At 37.4% G+C, this 19,159-nt stretch overlaps 2 protein-coding genes across 4 annotated transcripts in view; both read right to left on the minus strand.

The window, feature by feature from the left end:
* LOC125789953 (uncharacterized) overlaps window positions 1-7,480 on the minus strand; it is a 91,058-nt gene extending 83,578 nt beyond the window's left edge. For 2 of the 3 annotated variants that reach the window (XM_049473053.1, XM_049473051.1), the window contains exons 1-2: window positions 7,328-7,480; window positions 222-281 (exon numbers count right to left, since the gene is read on the minus strand). In XM_049473053.1, the coding sequence (XP_049329010.1) occupies window positions 222-279 (58 nt within the window). In that variant the 5' untranslated portion in view covers window positions 280-281; window positions 7,328-7,480. The remainder of the gene's footprint in view (window positions 1-221; window positions 282-7,327) is intronic. The other variant, XM_049473050.1, reaches the window with a different exon arrangement.
* LOC125789955 (uncharacterized) overlaps window positions 1-15,465 on the minus strand; it is a 176,463-nt gene extending 160,998 nt beyond the window's left edge. Inside the window, exon 1 of the mRNA XM_049473059.1 lies at window positions 15,185-15,465. The gene's annotated coding sequence lies outside the window, so the exon portion shown is untranslated. The remainder of the gene's footprint in view (window positions 1-15,184) is intronic.
* Between the last annotated feature and the right edge of the window lie 3,694 nt (window positions 15,466-19,159).

Here is a 19,159-nt window from a genome sequence, read left to right on the forward strand (position 1 = left end):
GCCCCATTCTGATTTAACTACAGCTGATACAATCAAATTAACTTTGATTACAAAAGTTACAGAATTCTGCTTTTTCTCACCAATTATCAAAATGTTATCCTTTAGATTCTGAGTTGGACTAGATGAAAATGACTGTAGTTCCAGGTACGAACAGTTCCCACCCTCACACCCAAACACACACACACACCCACCAAACACACACACAGCAGAAAAACACATACCTGACATGGTCTCTATTGGGCAAGAGAAAATCAGTAGCATCATCCAGAGGACGTTCATCTCTGAAAGACAGATTAGACAGATCAACCTGGTGCATCTCCTGCCTGTGTACAGACCTCTTGTGCACAGACAACCAGCTGTAACCCACACAGTGAAAACATGGAAAAAACACTTTCAGAGTAACTTTTTTTGTTGGTGGCTGCAGTAGTGTTATCCATCGTGTGAATTTTACAATGACAATTGGGGGCATGAAGTTTTTCTTCAGGGTGTAAAGAGAAACCAGTACAGTGTAACCCGTATTTCAATTAAGTCTTACAATCCATACAGTAACTTATTTACTTACTGTAAGTAATGAAGTACGTAAATGATAAATCTACTACACCAGCTAATGTAGCACATATCACACTATAACCTTTATAATCAACAGCAATCAACAGTCAATCCCACAAAAAACACACAATGCTACTGGTTGCTAAGGAAAGTGGTCCCATTCTTGTTTGATGAAACTGCTCAGAAGTCCTGCCCCGTTTTTCATTTTATGAAGCAATAAATGTTTTTATTAGTGAAATGCCTGGAATGCAGTGAGACTAGCTTTTCACCTAGACTCTTCAGACTCTGCAAAGGCATGCTGTAGTGAGGGATGCCATATGTGGTTTAGCATTGTCTTGCTTGAATATACAAGGCCTTTGAAAAGGAAAGTGAAACTGTCTAGATGGGAGAATATGTTGTGCTGAAACCTCTATATTGTTCAGCCTTGACTGTACTTTACCAGATGTGTAAGCATGCTGTAGCACTAATGCAACCCCATGGCATCAGAGATGCAGGCTTTTGAACTGTGTGCCGATAACAAGCTGTACAGTACCTCTCTATTGTGAATTGGCAATGGCCCAGTTGGCTTTTCTGGATAGTGTTGTCATACTGCTTATTTTCTGAATGGTAACTTTAACTTGTATTTGCAGATTGCATAGCAGACTGTTCTAACAATGATTTCTGCAAGCATTCCTGAGGCCATGAAGTGATGAGGGCCTAAAGAACACAAAAATCAAGGAAATTTTACATTATTTACAGAGGCGGCTTGTAGCACAGATGCTATAGGTAACCCTCCCTGCTCCCCAGGTGCTCACCACTCCGGACATGTGTTCCACAATATCACTTCTAAGTGTGCTCACTAGTGTGTACTGTATGTGTGGGTTCACTAAACAAATTTATGAACCAATCATAAGAGAATTTACATTTACCCATTATGTGTTATGAGTTCTGTCAACAATCATACAAGGCATTTTTTACAGTCCGCTCACAAACAGTAAGGTCATCACCTGTCTGTTGAAGCAGCAGTGAAACCTGATGAGACACTTGCGGTCTATAAAGTGGGTTATAGGAGGATAAGAGCAGGGGCATGGGCATTACAATTGTAAAAAAAAAACAGATTAACCAATTTTTAGATATTCTTAATTTTACATTTAGTCTTAATAGTTTCCGTACATTTTTCCAGACCTGGAAATTTCTAAAAATTAAATTTCATACTTTCCATACTTGTGTAGGAATCCAGTTTGACGCTTCTGACTCAAACTCATATATTCAGAGCTTATACAGTCATGATAAACTTGGAAAAGTAATGAAATTTGAAAATAGCACTTTCCAGGCCTAGATTTAATCTTTAGAAAAGTCATGCTTTTATATATGCTTTACAAATATATAACTATCTGTTTGTTTGTTACTGTTTGTCAGTGAAGAAAAGCTATGTTGGATAGGAAATCATTAATGTTCGGGAAAATTTGTCACATCGATTTGGATGACTGGAGATTAAACTATGGCTGAGTGTAAATTTGCACAATGGCAGGAAAATGCTAATTTAAAGCTGTCTGGCTTAATTCAGACCAATATTAGGCCCTGGATGTGCAAAACATGCATGTTATGCAGCTAGTAAAATGTGTGATATTTCTACAGCGACAGGCAGCACTAGCCAGCAATGTTAACAGAGAGAACGCTGCACAGACTCTCAACCCACTGCCCTCAGCCACCATCAGACTACAGACCATGCCCAGTGCTGTGCCTACAAATGAAGCCTAACTATAGAGGTATGGTGGCGCTACAGTGGCTCAATCTTTCTATTCCCATAAACAATAAAATTGGTTTATTTTAGTTTGTAAAACATATTAGTTTTATTTTAGCTTCCATAACATTAGTCTAAGAGCATAACACACCACTGCAGTTTTGTTTACTCTTACTGTTTCTTTTGTTTATCTCTTTTTTCATCCCAAATTTAATAGATTTTTCCTGATTCTACTAATTGTTTGGTGATGTATTTATTTAAAGTATGCTGTTAAATATGTTTATTGCCATAAAATTTACAAATATAATAAGCTTTTGTCTACTCTCTTGTACGATCAGACTATTTTAAATGAGCGTTACATAGACTCAGAATAAATATGTGGAGATATGGGCACCAGCAGAAGTAGAAAATTGGCAGAGGTGGAAAAAGTACTGAAAAAATGTAATTAAGTAAAAGTACCTTTACTTTGGTAAAATTCTACTCAAGTAAAAGTACCCATCTAAAAATCTACTTGAGTAAAAGTAAAAAAGTACTCAATTTAAAATGTACTTTGATTAAAAGTTACATAGTTACTTTTAATTATTTGATGTAAAGAAAGTACAACAAATCATAAATTAAATCGTTTTAAATGAACTATTATTCCACATAATAATTTGGATCTTTCAGGCAGTATTTGTTCAGACCACCCCATAAAACATTTTCTAGAACAAGTGGCATAGGTTTCTATGATCCATTTTTTCTTTACTGTTAAAAGGTTATGGTCATATATGTGACTGTATTTTTATAGTTTTACAGTTCATTATTATTTTTAACATGCCATTGCTATGCTTTAACTACTATTTACATGTTTTACAGATTTCTGTGTATTTTGTGTTAAAATGTTTATATTTGTTTGTGAGTAATACCGTGTCCAGTGATCTCCCAGAGACATTGTGGATCAACAAAGCAAAATAAATAAGTATGAATGAAATCCTTATATATTAGAAAATATATAAGAATTTAATATATACTTTATTTAGATTAGTTCTTTAAATTGACATATATATATAATCATTCTTTCGACAAAACTCAACATACTAATCAATTAAACCACAATAGTCTACTAAAATAAGCTCTGCCCCATACACTGACATCTTCTGGCAAAATCACAACCAGATAATAACATAATTACCCGTAAAATATCAGTCTCAGGAGATGAGTGGGGGATGAAGGACTGTGAGACTGATGCTCGGGCAGTGAGACACTGAGTGTGGGCAGTGTTGCTCTCAGGCCGTCTGATATCAGAGAGCCACCGCGCGCCACCGAAAACACTCGCCGACACGTTTTACAGTTTAACTTATAATCATCTCCACTCACGTCCCTCTTCACACTCACGCCTGTATTTTTGCGCCGAATTTGCGGAGTACTTATATGGCAAGCCAACTAGGCCAAAACGTGTGGGAAAGAAACACCTCCACGCGTAAAAATATCACGTGTACAGGCGGTGAAACTGTTCGTGTATACACGTCTTTTCATCTAACATCCAATCAGTAAACGCGCCTATACATACATTTGCATTGTAATAAGGAAGCCTGACAACACATCATAAGACGCTTAAGGTTACAACGCAGTGTCAACGCACCGTGACATAGCCCCATACATACTCATACACACTCTGCACGTAAGGTCCACGTAACTGAAACGTTGTAATCATGTGACTATGATGTACCCCTTATTTCACATGACGCAAAACCCGCTATTTTATATCCATAGTGTTTACCCCGCCCAGATATTAGTGGTGGTACAGGCATAGTTTAGTAGATGAAGAACTAAATGAGAATTTAGTGCACAAACACTTATTAAATTCTAGATTTAGCACACACCTATAATGTAAAAAGTGTATATTTCTCCTTGTCGTTTTCCAATTATAATCAAAATCTTTTGGAAGTTACACATGAAAATAGCCCAAACCTGCAAAGTCTGCTTTTCATGCCTGGAAAGCTGACAATTCAGAGATATGATGCTTCAGCGGAAAGACTTCTACATCTCAGTAAATGTTGGCATCTACAGGCTACATATTGCAACTGCGGCTTTTTGAGATGGACAGTAAATATCAGGAACAACGTTATTTTTTTACGTCTGTACACGTAATATATCTGTACAGGTGAAAAAAGCATGTGATGTACAAACGGCATAAATTTACACCTCTACACGTAAAAAGATCACGTTTTTATCTGTCAACACAAGGTTTTTTATGTGTGGACACGTGATGTTTTCTTTCCCACACGTTTTGGCTTAGTTGGCTTGCCATATACTTACTGTCTGTAGCGGAGACTTAAAAAGGCGCGAGGTTCTAGTGTGTGTGTGTGTGTGTGTGAGAGGGCGGGGGTGTGTCTGTAAGCGTTTGCTGCAGCAGCACAGCGGAGTGGGGTGTGAGTGTCAGACATATGGACTGGACATTTATAAAAATACGGAACAAATAGCGTCCCGTTTTGGTTCAATTTAAACCAATTATTGGTTTATTTTTTTCCCAGCATTTTATTTTTACTCAGTAACGGGGAGTTTTCCAGTGTAGCGAAGTAAATTACTTGTGTCAAAATGTACTTGAGTAAAAGTAAAATTACCTATTTTAAAAACTACTTTAAAAATTACAAATTACTCATAAAATCTACTTAATTACAGTAAAGTGAGTAAATGTAATTTGTTACTTTCCACCTCTGAAAATTGGGTATATAGTAGCTGCAACAATGTTATTATTTTATATTTATTTATTTATTTATCAGAAGAAATTTAAATCATTTATGTCCAAAAAAATACTGTTTAAACTGTATTTTTGTGCCTACATGAAAAAAAAAAGTTGGTTGCTGTTAAAATATTCACTATTATACTGGATGTTGTTCAGTTCTCCTGGTGTGTCTGACTAAGGTTAACTGTGTTAACATTTTGTCTCTACTAACTCATTTGTTTATTTACTGTTTAGAACTGATTCTGTTCAAAGTAAAGATTCTATGTCATGTTATTTGATTAAAGAAAGAACCAATGTTTACAGGTTAAACAATTAGAAATGCAGATCAGTGTATGGAAACTCAATACAATCAGCTCAGAGTTGAGTAATTTATGTTTACACAAGCGGTCTATTTCTGAAGTCAGTTTCTCTCCAGTTACAAAAGCTGTATTTTTCTATAGAAAAACTGAAAATGAGCTCCTTCAATATCTACTGTTACTGTGTAAAACTAGATTATATAGATTCTAATATCCATATATCCACACAGAAATTAGACTGGAAGTATTTTAATAGTAGAAACGTGTGTGTGTTCACAGATAAACTGTGAGATCAGGTTAGATCATGATCAGAACTGAAAGAGTTTATCTGAACTTTATCTACATTTCATTACAGAAACTGCTTTCAGATTCCAACAAACCACATTCCACACACAGGAGTAACTCAGGACACTGAGAGAGAGAGAGAGAGAGAGAGAGAGAGAGACTGTATATCTGCGAAATAACAAGAACCGGTTCTGGGTTTTACTGAAAACGAAAATAAACAAAGACAACAACTCAGGCACAACATTACTATTGTGCGGTCAGTAGTTTGAGAAGGAGGCATACGCTTTTTTTAACAACATGGCCGAAATCCTGGCTTCAACTTTATAGAACAGAAGGGAATGGAAGCATGGTGTCCATGCTTTATACAGTCACTGGTTGGAATACATTTATGTGGCTCAATCCTGATTTCAAAAAATATGATTTTGTGCTCTGAAAAATATTGTCTTCAAGCCTGTAATATGAACATAATCCTTTACACATAATGAAAACTAAAATAAGAATCTGATGCTCTCACTCCTTCACCTCCTCTGAACCCGGAGAGAGAGTTCCACAGAAATGAAAGAACAGGCTGGTGCTGGTGTGTCACGCCCTCACTCTTCAACTACACTTCTGAAGATCTATTATTTATCTCACCATTAATAACTGGATATGGTAGTATACTGTAGTATTATAGGATATAGAGACGTTAATAACTATAACGAGCACCTGCTGGGTGGTCCTGACTGAACAGATCAGGTTCTAGTGGATGTTCAGTTCAGAGAAGTGAATCTTATTGTCTGAAATCTTTAGTTTAGCTTCATAAATGAGCTGATTGAGCTGCTTATTTATAGCTGATTAAATCACAGACAACGCTGCAGGTCTGATGAAACTCTACTGGTTAGTGTCACACCTGGTACTGAAGGCACTTCTATTCCTCCTGTGTCTATCAGCGATCTCCCAGCTCCGGACTCCATTGCCCAGAATGCACCACACACTGACATCACTCATTCACCCTCTCACATGACTAATTAGACCACAATCACCTGAATATCGACTTTACCTGTTTCACTCAGTATATGTACCCCTGCACTTTACTCACTCCCTGCAGAGTATTTGATTGGTTCTCTCTGTCCACAAAGTATTTATATTGCCTGTATTATTGGCTTTTCTGTGTATGATCTCTTATAGTGACCTGCTCTTCTATTGACCTGGACTGTCTCTCTGATCCTGCCTGTGGTTGACCATGAGTTTGGATTTCCCTTTTTTCATTAAAGGCCTTTTATCATATTTCTGCTTATCTCAACTCTGCCTGACCCTGACAGTTACATGTAGTTCAGGATTGCTCTTTATCTGGTATGTTACTGTTACAACATGTCTTAGTTTGTATTAGTTACAAAAACAAGTGATAATAATTGGTATTTCCCTTTGCATTTGCACAATTATATTTAATACAAATAATACATTAAAATATACCAGGTAATTTTCTACTTTTTTGTGTTTTATTACTTATGCAGGTGTAGCATCACCATTGAAACGAAAAATAGTTTCTGTCTTATACACTGGGTCTTATTTTTTTTTATCAGAAAACACAGATTCTCCTCTCACACACAATTTTCCTGATAAAGCAAACAATGCACAGCATTGTAAATAAATTAATAAATAAAATAAAATAAAACCCTCAAATAAAAGTACATGACTTAATAAGCACAAAGTACATACAGTAAATATTACAGTCACAGCATAAATTAATAATCAGGAGTTATTCCTTACCTTTATATTTCAGGACACTGTGTGTGATATTAAAGAAACGATATCTTCACCTCCTGAATGTCAGTGATAGACTGTTTACAGCATTACTGAGTGTGAGATCAAATCACTGTGGGTGTGGATCACTGAACAGCGTCTCTAAAACCGGTTTGATCTAAATCTCAGTAATGCAGGATAAGTAGTCTGTGTTCAGTAGTTAGTGATGTCTAGTCTGATCTATACTGTAGTCAGTAGTTGGATCAATGGTGGTGTGTGGTCTGTAGTTACACTACTGAACACCAGTTTAACTGCTGAGTGGTCTCTGATTGGAGGTTTAAATTCTAAACAAAACAAGAATGAAAAGAGTATAATCACGCTCTGTAGTGATGAACATGTAGATCTGTCTCCTTTCACACACTGTGTCTCTCACAATATGAAAGCACTGAATACTGAGTTAAGTATTCTAAGTCGTACTGAAGGTGATTAGATAATGATATGCCAATCTCTCACAACAATACAACTTATATTACTTATTTAACCATCAGTACTATATAATATTATACTAACATAAATGTTAAAATTAGTGAATAAAAGAATAGAAAATTGCATTTGCTGACAAAAATGGCAATGCTGTTGATAAGTAGCAAAACCAGATGGTTGCTTTGCTGTTTGCTAAGAATTTAGAAATCAGCTTTATGAAACCACACATCAAACCAAAAAACATGCATGCTGCCCCTTCTGATGAGACGGAACAATCTGGAGTTGGAATTGTGTCAATTTCTCTAAATCTATGGTAAATATCAGCGGACAAATAATTCAGAATAATTAGCAGAATAAATAAATAAAGTATTATATATTTAATATAAATCAGTTTAAAAAATCTGTTTTTCTCAGGATTTAGTCAGCGCTGGGTTTCCTAATAAGTCAGGTTGGATTGTTTTAAACAGCATTTTGTAGATTTGTACACATACTCCACTGGAATGAATGAGGAACTGGCTGCATATTCTTTTCTTAAGAAAAACAGACAACCAGTTTAAAACCAGTTGGAGCACATTTTACCCACATTAAACATCAACAGTCAACAGCATATAGAACAAGGTCCAATCAAATTCACCTGTAGCCCATTATCACACAAATATTAAAAAAATAACTACAAGAGAAAACAAGTGTTTAGATTATAAAATAAATCAACAAATAGCTAACAGCTAGCGCTTAATTTCAGCATTCACAGCAGCATTTATAATAGCATCTGGAGAATATAACTGACAAAAAATCGCTTTCAAATAAAAAAAAAAAGTTTAAAATAATAATAGTAAATATTGTTTTATTTTTTTTGTCACGTCAGGCTTAATAACATACAACCTGTATAACGAATTGAATATTTTGAGGATATTTAGAGTCTATAACAAAAAGCTAAACACTCATTTTAAGATGCTGAATAATCTCTTTTCTTCTTAATCACACCACATCCTGTTATTCAGTGAGAGAAGAGAACTAAGGCCCCTGGGGAGAATAAACTCAAGTTGCTCAATTCTTGAATGTTACGAACCACCTACCTGGAAGCTAACTAGTCCTCCTAAATTAATTAGCTCGTCTATTAAATAGGTAGCTAAGCTACGTGTCTAGGGAACCAAGGTGAGTTCATAACATTAAGGCTGTCCCTACGTGGTGTAAAAACGTGAACGTCAGTATTAATGTAACTGCGTGTAAAAATATCTATTGGAGCCACAGAGAGAGGTCAGCTTACCCGGCCGTTCCGGTCAGCCCTACTCCGGTGGCGGTTTTCCCCCGCGACGCTACGTTGGGCCAGCACAGTCGTCGACTCCAGTCCGTCTGTGGTTTAGTTCAGTTTTGTGTTGTAACGGTTGGTGGTGGAAATCACAAAGAAAGAAAAAAAATCCATACACGATGCTCTGGAGGAGGATTTATAAAGTATGGCACAGGCAGGGAGACATGGGCCGCAGCGTGCCTCCTAACACACCACCAAACTCCAGTCCCCCGCCATGATACACAGAAAACGAGTTTATTGGTCACAGGTAAGTGACGTCATCTGAGCTCCCCTGGAAAATCAGTGGCTGTCCCTAACCATGTGACCTAAATATCTTTAAACATCTATTTCCTAACATCCTTCCCCCCCTAAAGAAAAAAAAAACTAATGTAACAAATTCTCCCACCATTTTTATAGATATATACAAATCTTTCATTTATACTTTTTTCCATTTTTTTTTTTTTTTTTTTAAGGGATAAAACAATACTAATATTATACAGATACCCTAGTCATCTCTATCGACTTGCACACAATGTACATCCAAATTTTACAGAACTCCTTCTACAATCACATCTGCTACCATGGTACTCTTTTGTCCTCAACTGTCATTTTCCCCTCAAGTTACTGCAGGCATCCTAGACAGCGTGTCAGCAATTACATTGTCTTTCCCAGCCACATGCTGTATTACCAGGCTGTGCGGTTGTAAAACCAGACTCCACCTGAACACTCTCTGGTTAGAAGTCTGAAACTTCGCTAGAAAAGTAAGAGGGTTGTGGTCAGTATATACGACCAAATCACCTGCGACACTGGACACATACACTTCAAAATGGCGAATGGCTAAAACCAAAGCCAACGCCTCCTTCTCTATGGTAGAATAAGCTCTCTGATGTTTGTTAAGCTTTTTTGAGAAATAAGCAACTGGCCTGTCTACTCCCGACTCATCTGACTGGAGTAATACTGCACCGACTCCCACATCACATGCATCCACAGCCAGCTTAAATGGAACATTAAAATCAGGAGCCACCAACACGGGGCGACATGCCAACACTGCCTTGATCTGATCAAAAGCCTTAGCACATTCTTCTGTCCAGTAAAACTTCACATCTTTCCTCAGTAGATGTGTCAAAGGTTCTGTTACAGCTGAAAAATTTGGAACGAATCTCCGGTAAAACCCACACATGCCTAAAACCCTCATCAGCTCTCTACGAGTACGTGGACTTGGGAGATCTAAAATGGCCTGAACTTTAGCTTGCCTAGGTATTACTTTACCCTGGCCTACCTGATGGCCTAGGTAGGTCACCTGCCCTTTTCCGAGCTCACATTTTGGTAAGTTTACAACCAGCTGAGCCTCATGCAGACGTTGAAACAGTTCTCTCAGGTGCTTTACATGATCCTGCCACGACTCACTATGGACCACGGCATCATCTAAATAAATAACCACATTAGCTAAACTTGCTGTGATTTGATTCATTAACCTCTGAAAGGTCGCTGGGGCATTTTTCATTCCAAAAGGCAGAACTTTGCAACAATATAGACCATAGGTCGGCAATAGGCGGCCCGCGGGCCAGATGCGGCCCGCAAGCAAGAAACATCTGGCCCGTGAGGTTGAACTATAATGAAAAAAAAAAATCGGACTGTCCGTCTCAAAAATGCTCTTCATTTAGAAACTTAATTTTCCAAAACAGAAAAATGTATTAAAGATTTTTTGATAGAGCCACGGGCTGTTAGATAACTGCTAGCTTCTTTATTCTGTTATTTTTTTTTATTCGTTTGTTTTTTTTTATTTAACAAACAGGTATATCATTAATAGCGCCCCCAATGGTCAGTCCACAGATTTCACCCACATCAGCCCACTTGAATGTCTGCTTGTCATTTTAAGAGCGCCCTCCCGCCACCGCGCCCGCCAATAACCCCGCCCCCCCCCCCCCCGCCAAGTGCTTGTGGCCCGCCATGTAATGGCTTGGAAAAAATCTGGCCCGCGGCCAAACTTAATTGCCGACCCCTGATATAGACCTTCGGGAGTCACAAATGCAGAGACCTTCTGAGCACGATCTGACAGCGGCACCTGCCAATAGCCTTTTAAAAGGTCAAGTTTTGAAACACATTTGGCTTTTCCAATGCGATCGATACAATCATCCAGTCTTGGTATAGGAAAGGTATCAGACTTTGTGACCAGATTAACTTTCCGGTAGTCCACACAAAATCTAACTGTACCATCCGGCTTCGGTACTAGCACCACTGGAGAGCTCCAATCACTCTGACCTGGTTCTATGACTCCTATCTCCTGCATATAAGCCAATTCCTCTCTTACAATCTTCAGCTTACAAGGAGGTAGCCTATAAGGATGTTGTTTAATGGGTGTCGCGTCCCCTGTATCTACATCATGCACAGCAAGTGGGGTTAAACCAGGAGAATCCTTAAACAGAGTCGGGAACTCCTGAATCAAATTCTCAATATCTATCCGTTGCTCTAATGAAAGATGAGAAAGATGTTTGGACAACTCTAGCAAATATTCAGAATTCTTTAAGCGGACGCTTACCAATTCTTCCTGTCCACCGTCATCCTGCTCCACTACTCTACATACGGAATCAGTGACAGCAACTGATTCCTCCAACTGTCTTTCAGACTGAGGAGTCCAAAACCCATCAGTGACACTCACAGACACTGTAGCAACAGGCAATTTCGAGCCCTCTGCAGACTCAGTAGCGTTAAGCACTTTAGAGCGGCAATAATACGGCTTTAATAAATTAATGTGGCACAGTCTAGTTTTTAATCTCCATTCAGGAGTGCTAATCACATAATTGCGATCACTGACCTTCTTGATCACAGAATAAGGCCCTGAAAACCTACAACTTAAATTACCGCCTCGTATTGGTATAAATGCCAGAACTTTATCCCCAACTGCAAATGACCGCTGCACTGCTTTCCTGTCATACTGACATTTCATCCGTCCTTGTGCTTTTCCCAGGTTTTGTCTAGCAACCTCACATGCTGACCACAAACGATCCTGAAAAATGGATACATACTGCAACAAACTGCCATCATTTTCAGGCTTCAGGAACATTTCTTTGGCCACCTTTAGGGGGCCCCGCACCTCATAGCCAAAGACTAACTCAAAAGGGGTAAATCCAGTGGACTCATTAACAGTATCTCTGATGGCAAACAACAAAAATGGCACTGCAGAATCCCAATCCCCAGGGAACTGTACACAGTAGGTTTTTATCATAGTTTTTAATGTCTGATGACATCTTTCGATCGTCCCTTGAGACTGAGGATGCCACGATGAAGAAACTATCTGATCAATGCCAAGCTCATGCATTAACTCTTGAAAGACACCAGACACAAAGTTAGACCCACGGTCTGACTGTACTTCTCTTGGCAGGCCAAAACAAGAGAAAAAGGTCAGTAAAGCTTCTAAAATGGTGCGAGCCTTTATGTTCCTTAAAGGAATGGCCTCTGGAAAACGTGTTGTCAAATCCATGATGGTCAACAAGTATTCATTGCCTTTTTTTGTTTTGGGCAAAGGCCCTACACAGTCAATTAGGACCCGAGTAAATGGTTCCTCACATACAGGCAGTGGATACAATGGGGCTGGTGGAACTTTCTGGTTGGGCTTGCCCACTATCTGACATGCATGACATGAACTTAGGCCAATAGAAATGCTGCATTAGTTTTTGCTGCGTTTTTCGAATGCCTAAGTGACCTGACATTGGTGATTCGTGTGCCAAACGTAGAAATTCCTCTCTAAAACACTGCGGAAGCACAATTTGCTCTCTCACACTCCAATCCTCAAGGGCTGGACGATTTGGTGGGCGCCACTTGCGCATCAAAACACTATCACGCCAGTACACACCCTCAGCTACTATCTGCATCTCTGCGAAGGACACAGCAGCTTCCCTAAGAGTAGCCAAACTGGGATCTCTATTTTGCTCCTGGATCAATTTCTCCTTATTAAACTGCTTATCATTACATCCCCCAAGTAAACTAGCAAACAAAGTATCAGCTAGTGCCAAAAAAGGTCCATCTGAATGATCAAAACCTTTAGCTACAGCTGGCTCAGCTCTGGCCTCTGCCCGACGAGACTGACCACGAGTAACCACACAGGCAGAAAAAACTTCAGGGAATTCTTTCTCAAGAGCTTCTGTCTCATTAATACAGGGAGTTTCACTCACCATTGGGGTTATACAAACATGATCACCAGCGAGATCATTACCCAATAATAGGCTAATGCCCTTAACTGGCAGGGAGGGCACCACCCCCAAAATAACCTCACCAGTCACTGCGTTTGACTTTAAGAATACCCTGTGCAATGGCACAGAAAGATACTCTCTTGCTACACCTTCAATTAAGACAGAGGTTTTTACAGAAGTACAACTGGGCAAATCAAGGGCACTACCTAGCAACAAAGATTGGGCAGCACCAGTGTCCCTCAGAATGGTAACAGGGACCTCTGGTTCTCCCTCGGCAACAGATATGAAACCTTCTGACACAAAACTCCGGTAAATAGGGGACTTAGCTCCTACCACTGTCTCTAACTCACCTTTCATAGGGTAAAATACAGCATCAGACACTAGAGCTACTGGACGATTCTCCATTCTGGAATACTCCCTTTTTAACATGGGGCATCTAGGCTTTATGTGCCCAGGCTTCTTGCAAAAATGACAAACAATGTCCTTTAAAGGACGACTATTAAACTGAGGCTTACCGGGGAAATACCTTGTACCTGGACTTCTGCTCTCTCTGCCTGCTCTCTCTTCCTTATCCTGCTTCTGGAGACTTACCTTCCTTGCTTCAGCCCAAGGCTCCTGATGTATTAAGACATAATTATCTGCTATTTCGGCTGCCATTCTAGCGGTCTCTATAACCTGTTCATTTAAGTGCACAGCAACATGCTTAGGGACACTTTCTTTAAACTGTTCAATCAACATTAGCTGCCGAAGATCCTGAAAAGTATGAGTCTCACTAGCGCGTAGCCACTTATCAAACACCAACTCCTGCTGTCTAGCTAAATCAACGTACGTGTGACCTGGTTTCAACCTACCTGCTCTAAACTGCTGACGATATGCTTCCGGTACCAGTTCGTACGCCCGCAGTACCGCTTGTTTTACTGCAACATATTCAGTACAATCTACAGCATCGAGCGCTACATAGGCTTCCTGGGCTTTTCCAATAAACTCTTAACGCACCAGAGTAACCCATTCAGACTGAGGCCAGTCTCTCTCTCTCGCCGTACGCTCAAAAGCTTCGAAGAAAGTGTCATCGCTGAACCGAGGCATTAGCGCGAAGCACTTGGTTATATCAAATTTACTTTCATGTTCACGCTGGCGTTGGCTATTGAGCTGACTCAACTTTGAACACTCCAATTCTACTTGAGCCCTCTCTAACTCCAACTCCTTCTCTCTACTCGTTCTAGAAAACTCTCGCTCTTTCATAGCTTCTGACCTAGCCAATTCAGCCGTCACATCAGATATGCCGAAATATAAAAGCAGACAGTTCACAATTTCTGACTTTTTCATCTCATCTGAAACCTCATCAACATCATAATGCTCTACAATTTTAATAAGCTGAGGTTTTGTAAGCCTTGCGAACCTAACACGGCTTAATGCCTCTGAAAAAAACTTCTCCACATCAAAGTCTGCCATTCTGACCCAAACATACACAATGTTGCCAGGATCACCCAACAATATGGCAAATACCACTCAACAAGTAGCCTGTAAGCAGCTCATAGAATGGTGATTATTTTATTAAAAAAAAATATTGCAATAGCAAATGTGTGTATGTTTTTTTTTAAGTAACACTGTCTGTTACAAATAATAATTAATATATAGCAATTATTGTATACATTTTACTAGCAGTTCATTGTTATGCAGAACGCGCTCTGTGAGGGGGGGTCTCGCGCTGGAGCTGAAAAGCGCGGGAAAAGAGGTGTCTCGCGCTGGGGCTGAAAAGCGCGGGAAAGGGATAACATTTGCCTCAGGAGGGGCTAACTGTACCATAGCTAACGCTAACCCCTTTCCCCCCCTCAGACTGACCCACAGATACAGCTAGATATGAGTTTAGACTCAGTCTAACTCACTCTGCAGCTCCACTCCTGAAAGTATCCGGTTCCTCACCTTTTAAAGACAGAATTTAACCCGTGAAGCAGCTCCTCAGTTCAGCTCCAGTAACATTCAGCTCAGAGAAAAGTCCTCAGCTTTCAGTCCAACTCCTTTATATCCCTCACACGGAGCTCAGAACTGAGAATAACACTCATACTGCACTGATATCTTACTGATACTGTAAATAAACCTGATCTACACGCTGGAAATAATGCTCAGATTGTGGAAATTAAACCCTGTAAATTTCACATCATAACGGAGGAGCTTCAGCTAACCCTCCTCTAACCCAGGAGAGAGCTCGCGCTGTAACACCGACCAATCAGAGCTCAGGTCACGGTGATACAGCCCCGCCCACGCAGTGCTCTCATTGGTCAGAGAGTCTGTCACTCAGATTTTTTTTAGCAGCTCAGAGTTTCTCTATTAATTATTATTAATATATTATTAATTATTACACTTCATCTGCTTCACTCTCACTGACTTACAACCTGAAAATATACATTTTAATCATAATTATGATTTTACTGTCTCATATTTTATTAATAAAAACAAATAAAAACTTAACAACAAAATGATCAAATATCACTTACAGTAAGTAATATTAATGAAAATTATAATAATTAAATAATTAATTATTAATAATAATTTATTTTTCTTCTTCTTCTTCTGATTATTATTATTATTATTATTATTATTATTATTATTATTATTATTATTACAATTTGTATTACTTATAAAGTAGTAAATAAATACAAAAAATTATTAATATTAAATTAATACAAACAATGACATTAATTCTTTATTTCTTGTTCGTTAATATTATTTCTGACATATATTCAATAATTACTTATTAATGTTTATAAATATTATTTGTTATTTATCTTATTATTACCATTATATATTCAATGATGAATTAGTTATCATTTTATCATTTTACTTTGTATTCTTATTATTATTTTGTTGAAATATATTAAATAAATGCAAATAAACGAATCACTATATTTATAATCGTTTATTAATTTGTTTTTTTTGGTATCATATCATTTCCTATAATATTATTGCTGGATGCACGGTGGCGCAGTGGGTAGCACTTCCGCCTCACAGCAAGACGGCCTGGGTTTGATTCCCGGCTGGGGCTGTGTGGAGTTTGCACGTTCTCCCTGTGTCTGCGTGGGTTTCCTCCGGGTGCTCCGGTTTCCTCCCACAGTCCAAAGACGGCACGTTCAGGCTAATTGGATGTCAGATACAAATTGCCCCGTAGGTGTGAGTGTGTGACTGCATGTGTCTGTTTGTCTGTCTGTGTCTGTCTGCCCTGCGATGGATTGGCGGCCTGTCCAGGGTGTATCCTGCCTTCTGCCCGATGCCGGCTGGGATAGGCTCCAGCACCCCCCGCGACCCTTAATGGATAAAGCGGTTGATAATGACTTGACTTGATTTGACTTATTGCTGGATGTTGTGACATGTTTTATTCAGTAGATGGCGCCAAAACATCAAAAATAAAATAAAATTAACCCTCAAGAATAAAATAGAAGCTGATTAAAATAGCAACACTTAAAAATAAAATAATTCTCCAGTTTCAGAAAAATCAAACTGCTGTTTTAAAACGGAGTTAACCTTCTGCCTCTTTCATTATAATGGAATATCCTTTTTATCTAAACACAGTTAGCAGTTCTGCAGTTAACAACAATTACTGAGGTTATGCCTGTATATTGTACAATAATCTGATAATGTAATTATTGTGACAGATCTATATATTTATATTATATATGGGAAATAAATACAGTTTTTTTTACATTTAACACACATGGAATAGAAATGTATGTATGCCTGTATATGTGAAATACATTTTAAATATATTCCTAAATTGCAAAATGTATTTCAAACAATTATATATTAAATAAGCCTAATATTTTGGCCATTTCATACTTTTTAAAAATATATTTTATAAATACATTTTTATTAGGGCTGTCAACATTAACACGTTAAATCAGGCAGTTAAAACAAGGAGCTACCATCATATTAAAAATTGTATTCATGATTTTATACATGATTTATTCATAGAATATTGTTGTGTTAATCCAAATATTTATTATACAAATCTAAGTGTTTCTAACACTGATTTTTTTATTCACATTTAAATACCCATTATCAATTAGATTTATTTTGACACAAAGACATACATTTCTTTTCCATATTGGCTGTTTCTCTGTGTAAACCAAAACAAATTTTCGATTTTAAAACGTATCTCTCTCCCACACCCAAACCCCCCACCGCTGACAATTTTAAAACGTTCAGCTCAGAGAAAAGTCCTCAGCTTTCAGTCCAACAGTCCAGCTTTTCAGGAAATAACGCTCAGAATGTGGAAATTAAACCCTATAAATTTCACATCAGCTCACGCTGTAACACCGCGCTGTAACACCAACCAATCAGAGCTCAGGTCAGGCCCCGCCCACGCAGTGCTCTCATTGGTCCGAGAGACTGTCACTCAGATGTTTTACTGTATTTTAGGAGAAGTCTCTGTTTTTCTATTAATTATTATTAATTTAGTATTAATTATCATGCTCCATCTACTTCACTTTTACTGACTTACAACCTGAAAATAAACATTTTAGTCATAATTATGATTTTACTGGCCATTATTTTATTAATAAAAACTAATAACATCTTAACAACAAAACAATTAAATATTAATAATAATAATAATAATAAGAATAACAATTATTATTATTATTATTATTATTATTATTATTATTATTATTATTATTATTATTATTATATAACTGGTACTACTTACAATATATTAAATACATGCAAATAAATGAATCACTATATTTATAATTGTTTATGTATTTGTTTGTTAATCATATTATTTCTATCAATATATATTAAATAACGTATTATTCTAATTAATATTGTTGTTGGTATTATTAATAATAACAGTAATAATAATGTTATTTTTATTTGAGCTGCCTCCTCTTCATTCTTATAGCAGTGTTGTAATAGGATAAGCTATGTGAGAATGTTGTGTAAGGGGGTGTTGTGGCATGTTTCAATCAGCAGAATGCGCCAAAACCTCCAAAATAAAACTGAATAAAATAGAAGTTGATTAAAATAGAAACACTCTGTATATGACCGATCTGTATATTTATATTCTATATGGGAAAGAAAAACAGTTAGAAAATTATTTACATTTAACCCACATGGAATAGAAATGTATGTATTCCTTTATATGTGAAATGCATTTTAAATATATTCTTAAATTGCAAAATGTATTTCAAACAATTATAGTATATTAAAGAAACGTAATATTTTGGGCATTTCATTCTTTTCTAATATATTTTATGAATACATTTTATTAGGGCTGTAAACATTAACACTTTATATTAGGCAGTTAAAACAAGAAGCTGCCAGTATATTAAAAATTGTATTCATGATTTTATACATGATTTATTCATAGAATATTGTTGTGTTAATCCAAATATTTATTATACAAATCTAAATGTTTCTATCACTAATCCCTTTTATCCCATTTAAATACCCATTATGAAAAGCTTAGTCTTACAGAAGAAAATGTGTGATTAATTACATATTAATTTGATTATGTGATTAATTAGTTTTTTGGGTTTTTTTTGACACCACTAATTTACATACATTTTTTTCCATATGGGCTGTTTCTCTGAACAAACCAAACCAGAACAGAGCAGCATAATTTATATTTTGGATGCTGTTTTTCTGGTCTGCCTGGCCAGACTGGGTTACTATCTAAACCAGCACCAGATAAGTATAAACCGTAAAACTTTATACTGTATAAAGCAGAATCCAGTAATGCAGTTCTTTCAGTAGGGATTAATTCCAGGGAGCTTATAATCTGTTCATTACGGTAAACTTGCCTGAGGAGCCACACCTTCAGGAAGGGGGCGTTCCCTGTAGAATCTGCCTCAGCTCTGCAGCAGGAGTCAGAAGGTGAGTTTAGAGTTTATAAACTACAGATTA

The sequence above is a fragment of the Astyanax mexicanus genome, unplaced genomic scaffold, assembly GCF_023375975.1.
Source record: "Astyanax mexicanus isolate ESR-SI-001 unplaced genomic scaffold, AstMex3_surface scaffold_33, whole genome shotgun sequence".
In the NCBI taxonomy this organism is placed as follows: Eukaryota; Metazoa; Chordata; class Actinopteri; order Characiformes; family Acestrorhamphidae; genus Astyanax; species Astyanax mexicanus.